The following is a 25,266-nucleotide window of genomic DNA, read 5'->3' on the forward strand; positions in this document are numbered from 1 at the left end:
GCATTAACATCCACTTACTGCACATTGAAGGTGAAGCAGAGAGTCGTTGCGCTCAGGAATATAAAATGACGCTCACACTTGTAGAGTGGGAGACAACATTTCTAGACTAGAGCTCACTATTGTACTGAGCATTGTACTGAACTCATTTGTACTCACCATTGTACTTCAACACTAAGAATAATAATACTCAAAATATACCGGTAACACATTATTACCGTCACAAATATAATAAATATTAATATTTTATTCAATACTTCCACATGAAAAATGTAGGAGAACAAACTACCACTGCAAAATATCAACAGGCACTTGCAAGATCAAGACTTCATAGTACAACTAAGATCCCAGGCAAGTCATATACACAACAACGAAAATCCACAACTTCCTACACCATAATATCATTGCATGACGATATCATCTATGCTACAAACAGTAACCCAATTGCAATTAAATAGCACACTACCAACAAAAAGGAAGAAGACAAATAGTGAATATGAAAGACAATGTCAATATTACTCAAAAGAGAATAAGAATACTTAGAAAAATTCAAACCAAAAGTAGTATTTATTTAGATTATCGTTTTTAGACCAAGTATTTAGACTATTGATTTTACAAAGTTGCAATCATTTATTTTAGTGACAATTATAATGAATTTTCTATATTATCTTGCATTAATATACTTTGAGTTACATATTTAAATAAATAAATTCGATATTCAATTACATATATATGAATTTCTCTTATATAATTTTGCATTGGTATGCTTTTAAATATTTATTTCAATATAAACATTTGGTACTAACTCATTTGCACAATGCGCGTGTAAAACTAGTATATACAATAAATCTAATCTAATAATAAATAATAAAAACTAATAAGTGTGAATGAAAGTTATACTCTTCATTTATGTCCATTTTTTCCATTACATTAGTTTATACATTATGCTATAAGAGNACTTTTATTTAATTTGTTCATTTATATAAGTTCTCACGTCCATTTTATTTTTATATTTATTAACTTAATGTTTATTAATGTTTGAAATTAATTATGTTGTCATATAATTCTAAAAAAGAATTAATCATAATAATATTAATCAATTTGACGATAGTACCCCTAGATTTAACACCTATTTAACAGAAATTTTAACAGAGGACTATTTGTGGTCAAAAATGAAAGTCAGAAGACCATTTGTGGTCGAATTGAAAGTCGAGGACTAAAAGAAGTACTACCCAATAGTCAGAGGACCATTTGTGGTATTAACTCTTAAAAATATATAAATTATGCATTTCACCCCAATACTTTGTGAAGCTAGCACAAAGATAGATCATCACAACGTTAAAGATCGGGTGGGTATAAAGTTGATAGAATCAATTCGTTTGTAAAGCTAGCATAAAGACACATCAATAAAAGTTTACGCCTCATAATATATGCTTTTCTATGTGGGAAAGGAAAGTGACTTGCCTTTTTAATTTCGTTATAAGTGTTAAAGCATATATAATTTCTACTAAATATCTATTATACGATAATAATGGGTAGGTGACAGGATAATTGGGCATCAGCACTGACCCGAATCAACAGCACTGACCCGAAGACAGTGAACGAACGTCAAACAAGCATCATTACACATTAATGTTGAGGAGCCACTCAACGGCTCCCCAGCATTAATGTCCACTCCAACGACTCATCAGCATTAACATCCACTTACTGCACATTGAAGGTGAAGCAGAGAGTCGTTGCGCTCAGGAATATAAAATGACGCTCACACTTGTAGAGTGGGAGACAACATTTCTAGACTAGAGCTCACTATTGTACTGAGCATTGTACTGAACTCATTTGTACTCACCATTGTACTTCAACACTAAGAATAATAATACTCAAAATATACCGGTAACACATTATTACCGTCACAAATATAATAAATATTAATATTTTATTCAATACTTCCACATGAAAAATGTAGGAGAACAAACTACCACTGCAAAATATCAACAGGCACTTGCAAGATCAAGACTTCATAGTACAACTAAGATCCCAGGCAAGTCATATACACAACAACGAAAATCCACAACTTCCTACACCATAATATCATTGCATGACGATATCATCTATGCTACAAACAGTAACCCAATTGCAATTAAATAGCACACTACCAACAAAAAGGAAGAAGACAAATAGTGAATATGAAAGACAATGTCAATATTACTCAAAAGAGAATAAGAATACTTAGAAAAATTCAAACCAAAAGTAGTATTTATTTAGATTATCGTTTTTAGACCAAGTATTTAGACTATTGATTTTACAAAGTTGCAATCATTTATTTTAGTGACAATTATAATGAATTTTCTATATTATCTTGCATTAATATACTTTGAGTTACATATTTAAATAAATAAATTCGATATTCAATTACATATATATGAATTTCTCTTATATAATTTTGCATTGGTATGCTTTTAAATATTTATTTCAATATAAACATTTGGTACTAACTCATTTGCACAATGCGCGTGTAAAACTAGTATATACAATAAATCTAATCTAATAATAAATAATAAAAACTAATAAGTGTGAATGAAAGTTATACTCTTCATTTATGTCCATTTTTTCCATTACATTAGTTTATACATTATGCTATAAGAGTTGTACTATATAATATATTTTGGTAAAAATACCCCTACTGTTATAACTTCCGTTATCTTTCCAACTACTGTTGTCATGCACATGCATCCATCATATGTTTTCTTAACTTTTTCAATGGTAATAATATATAGACTTTATATATTGGAGTACTATATAAGTTATCTCCTAAAATCTGAATATTAAATTTATGAAAAAGGTTTAAATAATAATAATAATAATAATAATAATAATAATAATAATAATTATTATTATTATTATTATTATTATTATTATTATTATACAATAATATAAATATCTTCTCTGTACAATGATAAGAAATTTTCAAAGTTACTATATTTTCCTTTTTACTTTAATTTTTTTATTTATGTACAAACTTTAGTAACGAAATATTCCATTAATTTTTATTATTTTTAACTTACTCATTGTAAAATATTTTCTAATATTTTACTAATATTAGTAACAATAACAACAACATAGGCATTTTATTTTTGTATTATTATCATAATAATTAAATTAGTGTACACAAAAGGAAACTCATGTCATTTTTCTCTTCTTTTTGCAACTAGTTTAATTTGTTTTTTGCAATAAGAATTAAAATATAAGAATATTTAATTAATTTGATTTGTTTCTTTCAACTATTAAAAAAAATCAAGCTATTATTTTTTGACCCTTCATCCTAAAAGAATATGAATGTCAAACTATAATTATTCTAAGAATATATTGTTTTCTTTTTGCTTAAACCAAACCTTATTTAGTGTAGCACAAATTTTAATTTCCTATTCCAAATCTATATTACTTTAATTAAAATGTATAATTTATTACAAGTTGATCTACTATGTATGAGACGAACTTTCTCTCGACTTTAAAATTTTAAATGCAAAAATCTCATTATCAAACCAATCTTATATGGAAAAAAAAAAAGAAGAGTTACTTCTATTTTTAGTCCTAGATTTATAGGTGACAGTTCACTTTTAGTCATTCTTTTTCGGAATATCTCTCTTTGGTCCTAGTATTATTGTAGCATGACCATTTTTGACATCCGTCAACAAAATTGTTGAATGTCATTAAATAAAAGGACACTTCGGCCTTTTTTTTTTAAATACAAAGTGAGTTGACCCACTATATTTTTATTTTTATTTTGAAAAAAATCATATTTGAAGGCCTAAATGTCCTTGTATTTTACAGAATTTAAACGGTTTGGTTGATAGAAAATAAAAAATGGTCATGCCACAATAATACTAGGATCAAAGAAGGGTGTGTGTGTGTGTTTAAGGACTAAAAGTGGATTGTCATCTATAAATCTATGACCTAAAATGGAATTAACTAAAAATAATAATATTTTAAAATATCAATGACAAATTACAAGATGAATAGTAATTAACATATAATAACAATTGAGATCTCAATCATATACACAAGCAAACTTATGAATTCATATGTTATAATTTCATTACATAACTCTTTAATTGCTTTTCGACAACATCAGTATGCATATTATAGTCATGTCACTTTTAACAAAAAATAAGTTACTCCGTATGTTTTATTGACTCATCGACATCATGAAGACTTAATTTATTTTAATATAAAAATTGTTATGACATAATTTGTATTCTCGGTTATAATTATCTACAACAATACTCATTTATATTACTACTTTTATTACAAAGTTGGAAATATATAGTTATTTTGTTATAAATTACAACGTTTTCTCGTGTGCGTCTTGTCAAATTGTATGCTCATATGCTCAAAATAATACATAGAAAAGAAAGAGAAGAACAAGTAGTTGAACTCAAGAACTCATTTTTATTATATATATATATATATATATATATATATATATATATATATATAAACATGAGAAAACTATATTTTATCAGGGAAGTTAAATTAAAACTAGGATAATGGTCACAAATAGATCATATATATTTACAACAATTTTGATTATATTGAAAATAATTATTTTTATTTTATACTCTATATTAATTAAATTTGATATTTAAAAATTATACTAAGTATTTACTTATTTTAATTTTCATGTTGGCATTAATTTAATTGTACAATGCACATATTATAACTAGTATACATATAAATATGTAATTCAACTATCAATTTATACTTTTAGTTGAGGTACATATAGAGCAATATATATATATATATATATTTGAACATAAATGTACAGTCAAATTATCAATTCAAAACTTTTAGTTAAGATGAAACAAATCATTGAATTATAAATAGTGAAAATTATACTCTTTAAATTTTAACTTGAAGTCTTACATGATATATTATTTGAGTGAGTATTATTGTAAACTTTCTATGTATATTTATTTGGTGATAATAAAAAATGTTATTAGATATAACAATTGTATAATTAAGTCGAATATGTCGCACATGGTCTTTCTAGCGCGTGGAATTTACCTCTTATGTGTGGTTTATGACTATTGCATAAAAGTGAAATTTGCTCAATGCACACTCTTATATAGTAACTGTGGGCTTCCTCTCCACCCAAAAGAAAAAAAAAATGAAAGGTAATTATTTAGTGACAATCCTACATGTATTTACCTGAACGTGATTGTTAGTACAACTTTCAATAAGTTAATTAAGTTGTACCTAACAGTATAAAAGCTTATAATTATAAGTGAGTTTCATATGCAAGCAACAAAAGTATTAAAGACTTGTCCTTCTCAACCCACCAATTACATTATTGAGCCCAAAAGTTGCCATATCTTTACTCTCGCTAGAATACATAGCACATGTGAGTTCAATTAGAAGCCACAATTTATGATGATCTCCATGTTCTCTAAAAGTCAACACAAAATAAGTTGTTTTTTTCTTGTTGAAAATGACACGAACAATTGTCAAGCACTTATATTATATTTAGTTTGTAAAGTACAATATTTAATCTTCAAAGCTAAAATTTAGATACTATTTATACTATCAATATGTATACATTTTTTGAATACATGAGATAAAAAATAAACAAAGTCACATAAATTTAGATAAAGGCCCTGTATGGTAAATAATTAGCCTATCAGTCAGTTTTAGCTTATTTGACCACTATTAGTTGTTGTTGTTAAAAAATCAATATAAGTGTTTGGTTAATAAGCTTTTTGTAAGTCCAAAATACTAAAATTGAAAACGCTACTCAAAGCAACCTTTTCAATTAACTTTTTGAGAAAATAAATTATACCAAATAACTATCAGCTAACAGCTAATTTACCAAACACGTTTCTACAATCAATTAATGTTATCATTTATCAACTAATCATACCTTCTAACCCAATCAGTTAACAGCTATCAGTTAACAACCATTTATCAAACAAGGCCAAAGTAATATCAACTAATTTTTTTTTTTGAAAACGATATCAACTAATTAATTTAACAAAAAACAATGAGTGAATCTCTAGAGGTGAATCTAAGGTGGGCAAAGTAAAAAGTCATTTTTGCTGTGGATATATTTAATAAAACATATAAAATTAATACGGAGTATTAAATAATATATATTTTTACACCTCGCACGTAGAAAATATTAGGATTATACATAAGAGGGGAATAGACTTTGAAGTTTTGAAAGCCTTTTACATTGATTTGTCCAGGTATCTCCTTTATCTAAAAAGAAAAAAGGAAAGATTTTTTTAAAAACTTTTATTTTACTTTCCTCTTAAATTTCGTTGGTGTAGAAAAAGTAGAAAAAATTATAGCAGTTAGATAAAAGCAGAACAAGGAAATTGTTTACTTGGCAGCACTTTTTCCAAAGTAAATTGTTTGGAGCAATTTTTGTGGACACTTGTGAGCCCAAGGTCCGATGTTTGACTCATGTTCGGTAGATTCTGTGGACGTGATTTCTTCTATTGGTTTAGAAGAATTTTGATTAGAAGAATTGTATTTTCTTTCTTTTTCAAATTTAAAAAAAAAAGTGAAAATAAAATACAATTTAGTTCAAGAGAATAAAAAGACATAAAATTTAGTTTGATTGGCAAACCTAATTAAAAGTTACTAGTAGCTAATAAACTACCTAATTGAACTAAATTATATTTCCATCAGAAAGTTTGAATTTAAGATTAAAGATTTTGGTTTCAAGACTTTTATCAGCTTAATGCTTTGATGTTAAATATTACTTTGTATTAGTTAATATTAAATTAATTATAAGAGTTTCAAAAAAACTTAATTATATGAGTTTAAATTGTAAGCACAGTCGTTAATTGAATCAACATGCATGCAATAATAGTGAGATCAAAATTTATATGCAACTACTCAACAATTGCTCTGTCATTATTCTTATACAGTGATACACGTGCACAATTGCACAAACACACACGTAAGCATAAACACACGTAATATAGTCTTTTTAAAAAAAAAACTGAAATACAATTACTCCGTATTGTAATATTATATTTTTGTCTAATAATATTATTCTTTTTCAATAAAAATAAAAATAATAAAGAATAAAAAATTAAAATTAAAGTAGAATAGTATTCCATTTTGGTCTTAGATTTATAGATGGCAGTTCACTTTTAGTACTTTTTTTTTTATCAAAACATCTCTATTTGGTCCTAGTATTATTGTGACATGACAATTTTTTGTCCTCCATCAACAAGATCGTTAAAATATTGTTAAATACAAGGACATTGCATTTATGTTTATTTTTTTTTGAAAAAAATTCATAATTGAAGCTAAGACCGAAGTGCATTTGTATTTAATGACATTTAAATTGTTTTTTTTTTTTGGATAGATGACCAAAAATAGTCATGTCACGGTAATTGATATTAGGACAAAAAGTAAATGTTCTGATAAAAAATGATTAAAAGTGGACTGTCACCTATAAATCTAGGACAAAAAAGAAATTAACTCTTTAAAAAAACAAAAAAAAAAAGGAATAAATTCAAACAACATACATCTCATATCTAAAATCTAAATCTAAAAACATAGGAAATCTCATCAATCTAAGTTATATTTATGATTTATGTTCATTTTTTTTAATACATTACGTTATAAGAGTTTTACTATATAATTTTTTAGATGAAAATATCTCAATCGTTATAACTTCTGTTATTTTTTTCATTATTATCATACACATGCATACACAATATCTTTTCGTATATTCTTCAATGATAATAATGTATGTATACATTATATATTGGAGTAATATAAGAAATAAGCTTGATTCCTTTTAGCTTTTAATTAAATGTTACAATAACTATATTTAGTAATTTATCATATCTAAAATTCTTAGATTAATAATATTAATCATACCATAATTATTATTCAAATTATCAACTATTCTTTTAATATAATACAAATTTTAAAACTATGAATTAATTTACATTGTTTTTAATCTTTGCTGTCTATAAAATATTTACGGAATATATTTTTAGTAGTGGATTTTAACAATCTTACCAACACTTTGACTAAAAATTAAAATAATAAAAAAAAAACTAGTACAGAAAATTTTTAGAGAAATTAGATGACCAAATTAGCAAAGTGTTGAAGTCACCTCTGGAATGAAACACTTGGAAGTAATTATTAATTAGCCAAGTATATTTTGAGAGAGTGATATCACTAGAGCGGTGATAAAGAGATTTAATTAATTAAATAGTTTTAATAGCATAAATTTTATCATTTTAGTTGAAATTTGTGTGATTTAAACAATAAATAATTTAAATATTTTAATAGTGTTAACATATAATATACAATTAATAAATATACTCCAAGACATTGATTTAATTGATATGAAGCATTACTTAAAATTTATTTTTAGCGATGGAGTGAGTCTCAAAGTTTGAAACTACGCCTATTAGGTTTTTTTTTTTTTTTTTCGTCAAGTCATGAGGTGTTCTGAGTTATAGGATGTACTTTTAAGCCCGTATCACACTTAGAATAATCTCATTCGCAAAGATCCGGTACAATTAAAGGACAAAGTGCTGCTCAAATTAGTTTTTCCATACGAGAGGGGGTTCGAACTTGCGACCCACCTACGTCAACTAAGCGTTAACTATTAATTTTGTTTGGTTAGATCATGAGGTGTCATGAGCAGGCCCTAACTCATAGGAGGCACCTTTAAGCCCGTACCATACTTAGCCTAATCCCGATTCGAGTGCTCGGTCACTCACGCCAACCAAGCTGGTTACGTTAACTATTAATTTAATTTTTTAATTCAGTTCAAACGATTTTTTGGAAAGAAATAAAAATAATGAACTATTTTTTTTTTTTGAAAACAATATTGAACTATTTTAATCACTTTTTTTAAACACACCATTAAAGATGTTACATTTACAAATGGAAGGTCTCAGGTTCAAGTCTAATCCGAATTGAGGATGTAGACATATCATGTATAGCATATACTATAAGCAGCATTACAAAACTCCCGCCTAGGCACCGATTAATCGGTGTCTAGGCGCTGGCCGGCCGCTTAGCGTATTACCATAATCGGTGGTCTAGGCGACCGACTAGGCCGCCTAATCGGTTGATTAGCTATTGTTTCCTTCTTTTTTAAATGGATTATTTCACTAAAAATAATATCATTTTGAGCGAAATAACCCTAAATTGTTCGATTCTAGATGTTTGTTAGGTTAATATTTAATATTTTAGTATTAACTATTAAAATATTAAATAGTTTATAATTATCAAGTCTTAAAAATTAAACAAATTTAAAAAAAAAATACATAGGCGCCTAGGCGCCGATTAATCCCCGCCTAGGCGCTCAGAGCGCGATTTTTTCAACCATAACTATAAGTAGGATAGATTCTATCAAAAACAGTGTTAAGGTTAAATGATGATATTTGTCACTTTAATTAGGAGTTGAAAGATTTAATCATCATTCATCAACCCCTTCAATATATAATAAAGTTTGAACAGCAGAAGAGAAGAAAACTTAAAATGGTAGATTATCTCACACCATACACTGCTATCCAGAAGGATATAAATACAAGGGATGAAACAACCATGCACATGCATGCCCAAACTTCTAGCTAACCAACCGGGAACAAATAACAAACAAAACAAATTAAATAAAATTAAAACATAACAACCAAAGAAAATGTCAACTAATACTACTTCAATAATATATACGTATTAAAATAATAAAAAAAGTTACATTTTTCGTTTCTAAGTTAGAGGGTAATTTTAAAATTCGTCAAGTGATGGTTATATTCATTTTTCGTCTTTAAGTTATTATTGGCATTGCATTTTTCGTCTTTTTGTGCTTACTTTTCATTTCAAAATTATACTAAAATTATAAATTTCGTCTCTAATGTTTTATTAATAAAATAAGAAAATAATAACTTAAGAACGAAAAGTAAGTATAATTAATACTTAAAAGAATAAATTTTTACAATTATTTTATAACTTAATAACGAAAAACGTAATTTTCTCTTAAAAAAATGTTAACGAATGATAAAGGGCGACATTAATATCTGTTGATGAGACGTAGCTAACAAAATTGAATTCATGTTTCAAAAAAAAAAAAAAAATGAATTCACAAATATTATTTGGCACTGCACACTGCAAATTCCCATCTTCTGCACTGGGTTTGTCTTCTTTTGGCCATTGCCTACTCAGACACAGAGAGAGAGAAGGAATTCAAACCTCTGAAAACTGTTAGAAGTCTCTCAAAAACAAACATTATCTGTTGTGTGTCTCTATTAGGCGCTCTCTTCTTACATAGCAAAACAGAAAGAAGAATGAAGAATCTTGTGCTGCTAATTCTGCTTCTTCTCTGTCCACCCGTTTGGATTCTTCATCCCCCAAACAATGCTCTAGCTCATGCTAGATCCGACCCTTCTCTTTCTCCGCCACCATATGCTTCTCCAGCAACCTCCTCTCCAGGTTTCCCAAGAAAAACCCATGTCTATTCTTCTATCTGTTTGTATATGCTTATCTGGGTTGGTTACAGAAACTATCATAATGTTCCCAAAATTCAAAATTTTGAATTTCAAACTCTTGGTGCCTCAGCCACCACATGGTTTGTTTTATATTTGAGAGGGAATGGTTTTTATTGATACCCCTTTCTTGTTGGATGTTGTTATTAGATCAACAAATTTGTCCTGCATTTGGTATTTGTTGTTGTTTTCTGCAAATTCTGTGATGGTTGTGATGCTTTATCCTCCTAGGATTTCAGTCATATGTTTTGGACTTTTGGGGCTTTTAACTTTTGTTCTGGCCTGGATTTCCTGACTTTTTTATACCCAAACTGACTGTTGACTTGCTGTTTCTTGGATTCTTCTAATCAGAGGATAAAAGCTCTAGTAAAAAACACCATAAGGATCCAAGTAGGAAATTGCTCATATCACTCATTGCTGCTGCTACTGCACTGGGTACAAGCTTATTGCTCATGGGGTGCTTCTGGATTTATCATAGAAAGAAAATCCACAAATCTCATGATACTATTCATAGCCCAGGTACTTCTTTCTTGACAAGTAATTGCAATTTTTTTAGTTGGATATGAAAAGTACATTTCTTTAGGTGTTGTGCTTTGTTTGATGCTTTTGCTTTGGATGCTTTTGTTCAAAAGATGTAGTTAAAGGTCTTGCATTATCCTCATATATTAGCAAATACAACTCCTTCAAGTCGAATTGTGTGAAACGACATGTCTCGTTGTGGGAGTACAATACACTCGAGTCGGCCACGAATAGTTTTCAAGAAAGCGAGATCTTGGGTGGAGGGGGGTTCGGGTTTGTGTACAAGGGAAAACTAGAAGACAACTCGTATGTAGCTGTGAAGAGGCTGGAAGTTGGAAGACAAAATGCAATTAAAGAATTCGAGGTTGTACCATTTACAATGTGTTTGATTGTTGTTCTTAAGTTTTGCCCTCTTAACGATATTGGTTTGGCTGTCGATTTGGTAATTGCAGGCTGACATAGAGGTATTGGGCACAATTCAGCATCCGAATATAATTTCGTTGTTGGGATATAGCATTCATGCTGACACGAGGCTGCTAGTTTATGAACTGATGCAGAATGGATCTCTGGAGTATCAACTACATGGTAACTACATTTTTGACATATAAATCTAGTGAAACTCGGGATAGCGATATGATCGAAAACTACAAACTAACTTTTTTTTTTTTTTTTTTCTTGATTTGACTTTGGATTAGGACCTTCCCATGGATCAGCATTAGCGTGGCATAATAGATTGAAAATCGCACTTGATACAGCAAGGTTAGAGTTTGGTGAACTGTAGACAACAGGATATGAATATTCAATTCGAATAATTAATTAAGAGAGGGTATTTATCTGATCATCAGGGGATTAGAATATTTACATGAACATTGCAAACCACCAGTTATCCATAGAGATCTGAAATCCTCCAATATTCTTCTAGATGCCAACTTCAATGCCAAGGTAAACAATTGATTGAAATTTAGAGGTGTCACTGTCCCTAGCTTCTTGAAAACTACTTGTGACTGTCATCAGATTATCCTGGATGGAAAGTTCACCTAACATCTTTGATCTTTCTTTTTCTGTCTTGGAATAATGTTTTATTCAGATCTCAGATTTTGGTCTTGCTGTGCGCGATGGGGCTCAAAACAAAAATAACATTAAGCTCTCTGGAACCGTTGGCTATGTAGCTCCAGAATACCTATTAGATGGTATGCTACGGAATAATTGTAGTTTTTTTAACCAAGATAAATTCTTTTATTCTTGGCTCAACAATGGTTTATTAATATTTCTTAAATTTAGCTGTATTTGTTTTAGTATACTTCAATGCAAAACCTTAGATAGTGTTACTAAATAGGGTATTGGATAATCCTTCTGCAAATAGCATGAGATCTATGTTTCTTTTTAACGAGGGAAGCACTTGTTGGAAAATTGACATAAAACTGGCTATTCTGAGACATTATTTTGAGTGGGGTTTGATTTGTGTTGTGTCAAAGTGGATTCAGGTTACTTTCAAGTTCTCGAGGAGATGACTTTTGTATATTTATTCTCAAAGCCTAAAGTTGGAAGAAATAAAAAAGTCGTGGAAAGGCTCCACATTAGAAAAATATGTAGGTTTGACTTGTATAAATATATTTTTACTTTTTAAAGAAAGCCGTGGAAGGATTTCTCGAAACTTTCTTATTTCTAGGATCAATTTCACTTGACATTTTCTTGAATCTGGTGATCTAAATGCCGATGTAATTTAAACTTTCCAGGAATACTAACAGATAAAAGTGATGTTTATGGCTTCGGAGTTGTACTTCTGGAGCTTCTACTAGGAAAAAGGCCCGTGGAGAAACTGGCACCAGCTCAATGCCAGTCTATTGTCACATGGGTAGGAATTGTGTTGGGTCCTATATATGTACTTGAGTTCTTGTCATCCCTTTTGGGCATTGATTCAAATAAACTTTTTAAATTTGTATCTCAATGCTTTAGTATTTATGGAATATATGCAGGCCATGCCTCAGCTCACAGACAGATCAAAGCTTCCGAACATTATTGATCCTGTGATCAAAGATACGATGGATATCAAGCACCTATTCCAGGTTTGTTGGGAAACGATATATGCAAACGTTTTACCATTTCGACTATATTCCGTTTGAAGAACTTGAATAGTTGAACCTACTGAATTTTGCTCTTGTTTGCTTTCTGTTATGCTTTGTTATTTCCCCGTATGTTATATGGTTCCTTAGGTGGATTAAACTAAAGCGTGCCGTTATAATATTTGCTAGTAAGTCACAATTCCATACATAAGAACTTAAGGAAGATGTTAGGTGTGACATTCTGGCCCATTATTGTACTGAAGTCATTTAAGAGCTTGCATGATATGTTGGTTAAACAGATGGATATGGGGCTATTTTAAGTCCTGTAGGTCCAAAGGTTTTTGGGCTAGAACACATACTATAGTATCCTAATGTAAGCATAGTGGCCCTCGGGGCATAGTTCAGTGGTCGAAAGATTGAGTGTGTATAGTTACCCAGCAAATATTCGGGTTTGAATCCTCAATGGGGAGGATAGCACTCAGAGACCCTACCTCACTGAGACAGATCCCGCGATTTACCTCCTCACAATCCCTAGAGCATGGGGTGAGGGGTCCTCAGGTTTAGCGTTTAAACCTAATACAAGTATAGTGTTCATGTTTCACTATTTGAACCATTTGCACACCATACATCCCAGCCCGGCAGCCCCCTCTACTCGAGCAAAAACCAAACCGATATGATTTACACTAGCCGAAGACTCACACTTTGCAGCATTAGTTTACATGTTAACGAGAAATGACTTGATCATCTCTTTGTGTAGGTCGCTGCAGTTGCTGTGCTCTGCGTTCAACCGGAGCCAAGCTATCGTCCATTAATAACAGACGTCTTGCATTCGCTTATACCCCTTGTTCCCGTGGAGCTTGGCGGGACACTCAGAGTTGTTTCTCAACAACCATCTTAGCTCTGCAGTTCGAGAACTGATTTTCGTAGTGCAATGTCTGTCTGTCGGTCTGTTTTTCGCCCTGCGCCTCTGCATCTGCATCTGCGCTGCTCGGTTAACACTCCCTCGCCAATTCTCGGTTGCAGTTCTCGCAGGAAGTCAATCAGTTTAGCCCTTTGCATGAATGGAATGACAAGTTTCATGACATTTTAGGTTAAATTTGGATTGAAGGCTTGAAGCAACACAGCTGTGATGTGTTCTTCCATATTGCTGTACATAGTTAAGAATAAGTATGAAAAGAAGAGAGGAAGAAGAACAATGTGTCACTTTTACAAAGTTAATATTTACTAATTTATACGCTCTTTTTCTTGTTTAAATTGTCATGTTTACTGTTGGTGAAACCAACTATAATCTCTTAATTTATTTTTGGAAAACAACTTAAGTTTTGAACTTTATATGGAAAGTATAATTGTGTTCGTGAACTTTAAAAAGTTAAAATTAAAAGAAAAAAGTGTTAAATTGATCATTGAACTTATTGTTTATGTGTAATTAGGTCATCAAATTAAAAAAGTGTGCAATCGAATCATCAAACAAGTAAAATACGTGCAATTGAGACATTTTTTTAGCAAAATAGCAAATTATGTAGTAGAATTAAAATGATATTTTAGTGTTCTATAATGAAACTAGTGTGCGTTTAAAATGAAACTAAAAAACAGAGCTAATTCAATAACGTATATTGTCAAAAGAAATTATAGTATAATTAAAATAATACTTGAGTGCTACTATAATGAAACTAGTGTATGGAAAATAAAATTAAAATTTAGAGCCATACAATAATATATATTGTCAAATGGACTTGAAGTGTAATTATAGTAATACATCAGTATTACTATTTAGTATTACTATAATTAAACTAGTGTGTATGAAAAACAAAACTGAAAAACAGAGCTCATGCAATAATGTATATTTTCAAATGAAACTGTAGTAGAATTAAAATGATGCTTTGGTATTACTATAATAAAACTAATGTGTAAAAGATGAAACTGAAAAACATAGCAATATTGTCAAATAAAGTTCAAGTGTAATTAGAATAAGTTGTTATGCCATAGACCCGAGTCCATCTTGCAAGGTAGACTCAGGTCTAATGTTTATAATTTTAGAACTCTATACTCATAATTTTAGAACTCTATGTTCACAATTTTTGAACTCTATGTTCACAATTTCAAAACTCTATATTCACAATTTCATAACTCTATATTCAATAGTATAACACAATTTTTGAATATATATAACAAAATTGTGAATATAGAGTTCAAAAATTGTGAATATTGAATAATGTAATTTTGTATATTGAGATTTAAAATTGTGAATATAAAATTCTAAAATTGTGAACATAGAAATCTAAAATTGTGAACATATAATTTTTAAATTGTGAACATGGACCTGAGTCCATCTTGCAAGGTGAACCCATGCTCATAGCATAATTTGCCAATTAGAATGATAGGTACTTCATGATCAACGTTGTTACATTGACCATGGCAAATTATACCGTGCACCACGGTGCACATAGCAATGTGCACCATATACGTAAACGACGTCGTTTTGAGCATTGTAAATAAACCGTCCGTTTTTTTTGGAAATCACGTTTCCCGTTTCGGCCAATCTTTATATTTATGTTAATATTCTGTGTATTCCAAGCAATCATTCTGTGTATTCTAGACAACCGTTTTGTATATTCGAGGCAACCGTTCTGTGTATTCATGTTAGTAACACATGTTGTAATGTGTTTGTGCATTCGAATGTTTAGGAGGATGAGTTCTGTGTATTTTGTGTCAATATTCTGTGTATTCATGTTATTAACATAGGTTGTGATGTGTTTGTGCATTCGAATGTTAGGAGGATGAGTTCTGTGTATTTTGTGTCAATATTCTGTGTATTCTGGGCAAGCATTCTGTGTATTCTAGATAATGATTATATGTATTATAGATAATGAATTCACTGGAGTCAGTCGCGTTCGCGTCCACTAACATTTGTGTATTTTGTGTCAATATTCTGTGTATTCTGGACAAACATTTTGTGTATTCTAGGCAAACGTTTTGTGTATTGTAGATAATGATTATGTGTGTTATAAATAATGAATTCCCTGTAGTCATTCGCGTCCGCGTCCACTAACATCAAAACAACGTCGTTTACGTACGTGGTGCACATTGCTATGTGCACCTTGGTGCAGGGTATAACGATTGCTTGACCATGGTTTACAATAAAATTTGCCTACATGGACAATGGTTCACAGTAAAATTTGCCAATATCTACCAATTGGGCTTTCATTAGGGCACAGTATTGGTTTAGCTGGCCGAGAACAAAGCCCAGACATTATAAGTTCAATAATTCATCTAAGCTGGCCCATAAATTTCAAGTTTAAATTTATTTTCAACCAATGTAGTCATTGTAGTGAGTAGTGACCCGTGCAATTGTGCAATTTTTAGGGTGTTTTTTTTTGTCAGACCACGAGACCAGGTGTTCTGAGCGGATCATAACTGTAGACAATTTTAAGTCTGTACCATACTCAAATTAATCATCGTTCACATCAGATTTAACCCAATTAAAGGATAAAGTGTTGCCAAAGACTTTGCGGTCTAGTGATACTCGGTTTACACTCTCACTTGAATGAGAGTGGGTTCGAGCCGTAGTAGTACTTAAAAAAAAAAAAAAGAAGACAAAGTGCTAGTCAAATTGATTTTTCATACCTCTAACTCGTCACAAACTCTTCAAAGACCTGTAAGCCATTCAGCTATGATAAACTGACTAGACAATCCAACGGTCCTATTTTGCTCTCTATAAACATGAGAGACTTGAAACTCTCAAGTATGACTTATAAATCCCCTATAAGCATCTATAACACTCAATAAACAAACACTATAACCTTTAATCTTCAAATCCCCTAGGTTAAAAGAGTTTCAAAAAAAAAAAAAAATCTTTAAAAAAAATTATTTGGCTTAATGATCAAATGGCAAACGTTTTTAACAGGGCATTGGTCACATCTTGGCTTATAAGTTGAAGATTGTCTCGCGTGCCCTATCATTTCATTTTGTGAGATAAGTGTTAAAAATGCTACATAGTTTGTGTCTGTGTATCAAATGAATGCATGCTGCTTATTATCTTTTCAAACGATTGAAATTATGTATCTCACTCAATCACTATTGGCAAGTTCAATTCACTAAACTTAGTAAGCCAAATCTCATGACATAATTTCTGTGGAAAACACTTTTTTTTTGAAAACTCATTATACCAAATAGGGTGCTTGATGGGGTTATACGACATGGCTATTGATACAATAACCTAAGTTCGTATTAGACCTGGGTGAAACTAGTCAATGAGACCAGGTGCATGCGTTGGAGAACATGGTCAATTCAGATGTTGCACGCTGCTATAGGCATCACATCAATGTCCAACACGTATCAGAACTAAATTGCTCCACCATTCATAACGTGTAAGATTTTGGCATTGAACTACCTACTTCACTATTATATATAAAGATCACCTCTAGAGGGGTTTGATTTTCTTATTCTCTAGTATACTTTCCAACCTAGCAAAGCCTCCTGAGCTGATTGTATATTTACGATTTTGTACTTGAACTCTTTAAGAAAATCTTGTACTCTTTAATACTATTACTACTAGTAATAATAAACATACATCTTCTACAATATATCTCAATCATATTGTATTCTACCTAACGTGCTACATATCGTATAGAATCCAGATCTAATTATACTATCAGTACTAAGAGCATCACCATTAGAGTTTTTAGAGTGGTTTTTGAGACTTGCAATCCTATGTGGAAGAGAGAGATTGAGATAGGAGAGAGAAGATTTGAGAGTGTTGCAAGAGAGACTGGTTTTTAGTCTCAATTGTGGGCCCTACCTAAAACCATAACGAAATCGTCCAGTGCGCGTGAGGCACACCAGAAGAGCCCAACCAGGTGCATGCACTCCACGCACCCACTGGGCGGATTAATATGGACTTTTTTTTTTCTTTTTTTCCCAAAATTTGTTTTCCTTTTTTTTTTTTTTTTTTTTTTTTTGTTTTGTTTTGTTTTGTTTTTGTTTTTCTTTCTGTTTTCTTCTCCCTCCCATTTTATCTTTTCTACTTGGATCCTAAAATGTTGTGCAAAACTTAGTGCTATTGGGCTTGCTCTAATGGTATATTAAAATTGTCTCACTCAAACATTATTAACTTAACTCAATAAATCATATGAGTACAACATTCAAATCATATGATTAGGTAAAGTTTCAATGTATATTCTAGATTACATTGCATTCTCTAGCTACAATGTTTTGATATTGTGTTGTTTCTTCTACTCACAAGTCAAGAAGCGTGGATACGAATGTATCACCTTTAACATCCAAAGGGACAAAAAATCAAAAGGAAAACAAGAAAATATAAGAAAAGAACAAAAGAGTAGCACAAGAAGTAGGTTGTCTTGGGAGAACTAAGGATGAGAAGAAAGGCATCATTATATTGTGTACGTCAACACTACAAACCTATTTCTTGACCTATAGGTAGATTTCACATCAAGCTGTATAGTAGCCTAGAAAAATAACGAACCTATTTATATGTTTATTTATTTATTTATAATTATTGGGTAAGATCATTTCAGTTTCAGCTTTGTCTTCCACCTTTGTCTCTTTTCATATCCTTTCTCGTGACTTAAGATAAAGCTAAGGGTGGTTGTTAAGCTCAGTGTAGTGGACGTACTTTTTTTTTTTTTAATCAATTAATTAATTAATTAAAAGAAAATGTAATATTTTGATGATAAATATAAAAAATTTTTTACATCAAAATGTAAAAGTATTGTATTTTTCTTCAAAAGTATTAATTATATTTTTTCATATAAGTAATAAGCATTTTATTATGGATTTAATATTACATTTGTTAGTATAAGTATTATATTTTATCTTGACCTAAACCGTTTCATGGATCCTTACACAAGTTTGTGTGTGTATGTGTGTATATGTATGTATATGTAGAGAGAGAGAAATGTCTACAACAACATATAATGACAAATTATATTGTGGACCATAACTAAATATTCATTTTTCAGTATACTGTAGGCAAGAGTATTTGATAGTATACTAAATAATGAACATTTAGTATTGAAATAATCTATTTACAAAAAATGAACATTTAATGTATTTAAAATCAATATTTGGTACATTAAAAATGTACATTATTTCACTGATCCACCTTATAAGGTGGACCATGGTGCATGGTATAATGATTGACAGATAATGAACTAAATACAACATGTTTGAATAAACGATAATCAAATAATATAGAGGGAGAGATTGACAACTTTATAATAGGAATAAGCAGAACATAAATGAGTTACACTTGTGTGAGACAATCTCATAGATCTTAATCCAGTGGGTTGAATCTAAGATTGTTGTTAGTTACTTATGATAAATCAGAATACTTACTATAGAAAATTTAATATCAATTTCAAATAAATAAACTGTTACTTATAATAGATATTGTAATATTTATATGTGAAATTGTGATACTATTTAGAGTATAATGATTGTTACTAATAATAAATAGTCCTTGTATGTATATATGTATATATAGTACAAATTTTAGATATAAGGATATAAAAGCAGATAAATGTATACAATTGGTTAATTGGATGAGTTGGTAGGGGCTTTGTATTGCTACAAAATGTCAAGGGTTTGATAATCTCTTTCATAACGCTTTTCATTTGAATTATTTTATCAAATTAATCTTGTTTCATATTTTGTTATGAATATTTTTATAAAGTTATGATGCGTTTTATTTTTTGTCTATATCCAACAATATTTATGACTATTTCTTTTGTTTTAATGTTTTGCCAGTGTTGCAAAAATCCCATCTAGGGTTGCAATTTTTAATATTTTAATATTAACTATTAAAGTATTAAATAATTTATAATTATTAGTCTTAAAAAATTAAAAAAAATTTAAATAATTTTTTTAAAAAATAAAAAATATATAAGCACTGATTAATTGCCGCCTAAGCGTATGAGGAGTGCCTAACAATTTTTTCAACCATGTGTTTCGCCCCCACTGGAAGGAATTTCTAGATCCGGTTCCCAATCAAGATTTCTTTGATACAGTCAGTCTGGTGGTCAAGCTCACTACTGTCAGGTTAGTCTTATCTTTGTCTTTATCCTCTGGTTAGGTCATTAGACAGCTTGATGTTTATAATGCTTTTATGAATAGTAATTTGACTGAAATTGTCTATATGCGTCAGCCCCCTGGTTATATTGATATCCAGTTCCCTAATAATGTATGTATGCTAAAATGTTCCTTGTATGGCTTAAAACAGGTTCCTAGAACTTGGTTTAATCGCCTACACACATTTCTACTATCTGTTGGGTTTAAGGCATCAAAGACAGATGTGTCATTATTCTATTATTCGCAAGATTCTGCCTTTGTGCATCTGTTGGTTTATGTTGATGATATATTTGTGATGGGGAGTGATCAGAATCTAATGAATGTTTTACTATTAAAATTATCTACTGCATTCAAGATAGGGATCTTGGTGAACCTGATTTTTTTTACTTGGAATTGAAACGGTTAAATGTTATGATGGAATATTAATTTCTCAGTGAAGGTACATGACAGACTGTAAATCTCTAGCTACTCCTATTCCTGTCTTGAAATCTATTCCTTTTAGTGCATATTTGTATGATGATCCTACTCAGTACAAGGGTTTAGCTGGGGCACTACAATACCTCACGGTCACACGGCCTGACTTGTATTTTGCAGTCAATCAACTTTGTTAACATATGCATGCTCCTATAGTTTCACATTGGGAGCAACTGAAACGTGTACTGAGGTATGTTAAAGGGAACTATTACTTATGGTCTGCATATGAGAAAGTCAGTGTCTAGAGATCTTCATGCGTTTTCTGATTCTGATTGGGCTGACTATTCTGAAGACCATAAGTCAACTAGTGGTTATGTTGTGTTTCTTGGATCCAATCTTGTATTTTGGATTTGTAAGAAACAAAGAACTGTGGCTAAATCTTTTACTGAGGCGGAGTATAAAGCTCTAGCAACTGTCTGTGCTGAGGTAATCTGGATTTTACCATTGCTGCGTGAGATTAATGTTCAAAATATTCTTGTTCCTAAGTTATGGTGTGACAATCTTGGTGCTACATACATGTGCGCAAATCCAATCTTCCATGCTTGCACAAAACATGTGGAGATTGATTATCATTTTGTTAGAGACAGAGTTGCTTCTTGATATATTTAAGTTAATTTTATTTCAACCAAAGATCAACTTGCTGATATTTTTACTAAGGCTCTGGTCCTAGATTCCCTTTTCTTAGAGACAAACTACAAGTTACTAGTTTACACTGTGCTTGAGAAGGAGTATTAGAACTCTATGTATTTGAGTTAGATTGTGACGTACTCTTTGTCCTAGTCTCCTTGTGATTTCCTCATTGTATATATCCCTGTGATTTTTTCATTGTATATAATTATGTAATCCGAATCTTTGTAATTATCTTATTCAATAATACATCTCATCTTGAGTTTAAATATCTCTTAAATATATATTTTATTTAATTTTGATTTATTTATCATTAAAATTATCTTTATGCATTTTGCTAGCTAGAGAGATGATATGGTGGCTAGGTAATAAACTCACAATGATATTATTAACCGATCTTCTTAGTCATTTATCAGCATAGTACATGTATATCGATTGGTTTTTACTTAAAAAACATCAATCAACATGAATATATGGTAAATTGGTAATTGTAACTATTTGATTGAAGTGTCAAATATGTCACTGCACTTATTGCTTTTGTGTAATTGGATCACAAGATAAAAGAAAAATGCAACCAAACCATTAACCAAGCAAAATATGTGCAATTAGGACATTTTTATGATTTTTTTAATGCAATTTAAGTTGAAAACATTTAAATCATTCACCCCAATTAATATGACAGAGGAAAGGGCGATCCTTAGTACAAATTATGTAATTAATATAATCGGATTCTAAGCAATAAAACCTGAAAAAAAAAAGTCTCAATTACACAGATTTTTACTTGTTTAAATGTTTATTTGCAAACTTTTTTGAAGTTCATTAACCCAATTGCATAAAAATTACGGAGTATAAGTTTAGTGACTTATTTGACAAATTTTTTTTTTTTTACCTTCTTTGTTTCAAGAATCCTCTAGCATACCATACATCATCAAATCTACATAGATACTACCTTGCTGGCAATGCAAAGTACATCGCAAAATACTGCAAAAATTAAGGAAGTGTTTCCTACGCGGAATTGAAAAGAATTTGGTCCTTTTTAAAAAATGAAATATAATTTTTGTGATTTAATTTTTCAACAAAATCTGCTGAAAGTGACTGAAATGAATTACAGCTTAGTAATTGCTGTATAATGGGAGCTAAGGTTATAGTAGGGTTGATAATGACAAATGATTAGCAGACAATTTAGGGGTGGAGTCATGTTAGTTTTTAGTTTTTACCAATCACTATGTTTCCCAGGTTTTTAACCCCCACTGATGCATATGATCATTGTTTACTGCTTTCCTTTTAATATAGTTTGTGTAAAAGGCTGAATTATAGGCTTTTTATTTGACTGAAATGAAGATGATGAACAGTCAAATTCATGAAAGTGTTTGAAACACAACATTAGGCCCGTTAGGGATTTTCTTTAATTTTCTTAAAAACTGGATAATAGAAAATAGAAAATATGTATTTAAAAAAACCGAAAATAGAAAATATGTTTATTTTTATAATTTTTATTTTAAAAATTAGAACCAGTTTTTCATAAAATTAGAGATTTTTTTTTTTCATTTTGAAAAATAGAACCTCTATCATCTATTGTACTATACATTTATCGCTATACATTTATCGCTACAATCACATTTTTCCACATCACATTTATCTATTTACAATATCCATTATCGTGACAGCATTCATTATCATCGATCTTCTTTTTACTTATCACCACATATTATCATTTCTACTTGTATTTACATATTTAAACATAATTTATTTGTTCGCGCTTGAAATTAGACATTATTCACATTATCACAATTAAAACTCAGAATTCAAACCAATTATTAGATGTTGGCCCGTTGAACTAAATAGATTATTGATTCGCATATTTTAAAATATGTTATGTTATATCCTATGTTATTAATCTGGATATCAAAAAATTAAAAGTTCGCATATGTTAGACGTCAAAGTAAAAAACAAAAAAATTATATACATGTTTCGCATAAATGAACGTATCCAAAAATATTTTAAATATTAGCTCAAATAATTCATATTATGTAAACTGAATTTTGGGTGAACTCAATAGGAAGTGATGTGGTAAATTCCACCACGTATTTGTATTTGTATACGATCTGGTAGTGTACAGGAGGACAATCATATGTCTTCAATATAATGGCTTGGGCTCAGGAAGGGGTGGTTGAGGTTGGAGGCCCATGGCGAGCCAGTAGTAAATGTGTGAATTGCAAAAAGATCCCCTTATCTTACGTCTTGCGGGGGTATTTATAGGGAGTTCAAGGGCACACATGCTGAGGGGCCGACATGCGTGCCACGTGGCAACCATGCACTCGGTGGTCTGGTTGGTTGATGATAAACATACACTTGTAAGAAGATTACTGACTAGCTATTGTTTATTAGGATCGGTTTGAGCGCTAAGTATACGTGCCCGGGGTCGCCGTCAAGCTATCAGCTCGAGACCAAGCACAGGAAAGCTAGGATAACGGCTCATCAATCCACTTGTTCGATAAACCTCCAGGCCGGGTCAGCTAGACGTGGTACTCTGGTCGGTCTTGGTCTGGAATTGGTCTAGGCGATTTGTACTCGACTAGGTCCCTGGAATGGAAGGGTCCGTAGACTGGGGTATATTTCCTATCAAGTAGCCCCCTAGTCCGTGCCCCAAGTCGGGGCAATGCGATAAGGGGCTCAAACTAACAAATCCGAGAATTTTGTTGTAAAAGTATTATTTTTTCATCAAAAGTATTATATTTTCCTTTATAAGTATAAGGGTATTTAAGTCTTTAAAATCTATTCCGTTTCTAATCATTTAACCAACCAAACACTGAAATACAATTACTAAAGTCTATTCCTTAAGCGAACCAAACATTAGAATACAATTTCTATTATATTCTTTACCTATTTCATTCCATGTGGAATAACATTCTCCAAATGTAATAGTTTAGCTCTGTAGGGGTCTAATTACAAGTAAATATTAAAAGATAAGTTTAAGAGATGGACTGTACTATTACTCCTTTATTTCTTTAAAACTTTTTTTGTACTGTTTTTATAGCATGTCAGTTGGTATAATAAGTTGTATAAATTTTCGTTATTATGAATTGTGCAAAAAAAATTATTTCAAATTTATTTAATACAACAATTTACAAGTACTTTTGAGAATGTGTATTATATAAGGATAGATAATACTAATATGCTTCTGCAAAACTTTCACTTAATGTGTTTCATTGTTTTTGGCCATATTTAATCACAATGCCTCATATCATATGAAATTTTCATTTCGAATATATAAGATTTTGTATAGTTCATTAAAGGATAATAGCAATGCTCATGTGCTTTATTACTGCTTGGTTAATTACAATTTTTTTTTTTTTGTGAGACTGCCCGGTCAAGGCGGGCATTAATTGACTGGCTGCTTGGTTAATTACAAATTTTTTTTTTTGTGAGACTGCCCCGCTCAAGGCGGGCATTAATTGACTAGTCTGACCCTTCTGAACCTAGCACGCTAGTATCAGCCGAAAAGTCCCAACATGTCTTTAGGTGCGCCTCTAAGACTGTTGTACCCGAATCGATCTCTTTTGCATAACCAAGATTTGCAAGAAAATCAGCACATTTATTGTCTTCCCTCATCCGCAAATTTTACTGTGGACCACGCATCAAAACGACGTCGTTTTGATTAATGAAAACAAACGGCTGAAATGGCATCCGTTCCGCGCTGTTCACTTTCAGTTTATATACAATGAATTAAGTTACATTTCAACAACTACAGTTACCTTTCAACACAACTGCAATTACCTTTCAACATAACTGTAGTTCCTTTTTTATATAACTGCACTTTCATTCGACATTATACACTCAAATATGTGAAACAGTTATTCAGTTTCTTTTCAACACAACTACAGTTACCTTTCAACACAACTGTAGTTCATTTTTGATATCACTGCAACTTCATTTGACATTATACACTTAAATATGTAAAACTGTTATTCAATTTCATT

At 30.7% G+C, this 25,266-nt stretch overlaps 1 protein-coding gene across 1 annotated transcript; it reads left to right on the top strand.

Annotated features, from left to right (window-relative positions):
* The first annotated feature begins 10,151 nt into the window (after positions 1 to 10,151).
* LOC116021707 (probable receptor-like protein kinase At1g80640) lies at positions 10,152 to 14,353 on the top strand. Its single transcript, XM_031262175.1, has 10 exons — positions 10,152 to 10,464; positions 10,869 to 11,036; positions 11,150 to 11,400; positions 11,489 to 11,621; positions 11,732 to 11,795; positions 11,882 to 11,978; positions 12,124 to 12,226; positions 12,773 to 12,891; positions 13,013 to 13,102; positions 13,857 to 14,353. The coding sequence occupies exons 1-10, from the start codon at positions 10,320 to 10,322 to the stop codon at positions 13,995 to 13,997; spliced, it is 1,311 nt and encodes a 436-aa protein (XP_031118035.1). The 5' UTR covers positions 10,152 to 10,319; the 3' UTR covers positions 13,998 to 14,353.
* The last annotated feature ends 10,913 nt before the right edge of the window (positions 14,354 to 25,266 follow it).

The sequence above is a fragment of the Ipomoea triloba genome, chromosome 6 (genome assembly GCF_003576645.1).
Source record: "Ipomoea triloba cultivar NCNSP0323 chromosome 6, ASM357664v1".
In the NCBI taxonomy this organism is placed as follows: Eukaryota; Viridiplantae; Streptophyta; class Magnoliopsida; order Solanales; family Convolvulaceae; genus Ipomoea; species Ipomoea triloba.

Coding starts and splice junctions, on each gene's coding strand:
- LOC116021707 (XM_031262175.1), top strand. CDS start 10,320: ATGAAGAATCTTGTGCTGCTAATTCTGCTTCTTCTCTGTCCACCCGTT. Junction 11,037..11,149: donor TGATACTATTCATAGCCCAG/GTACTTCTTTCT, acceptor TTTGTTCAAAAG/ATGTAGTTAAAGGTCTTGCA. Junction 12,227..12,772: donor TCCAGAATACCTATTAGATG/GTATGCTACGGA, acceptor TAAACTTTCCAG/GAATACTAACAGATAAAAGT.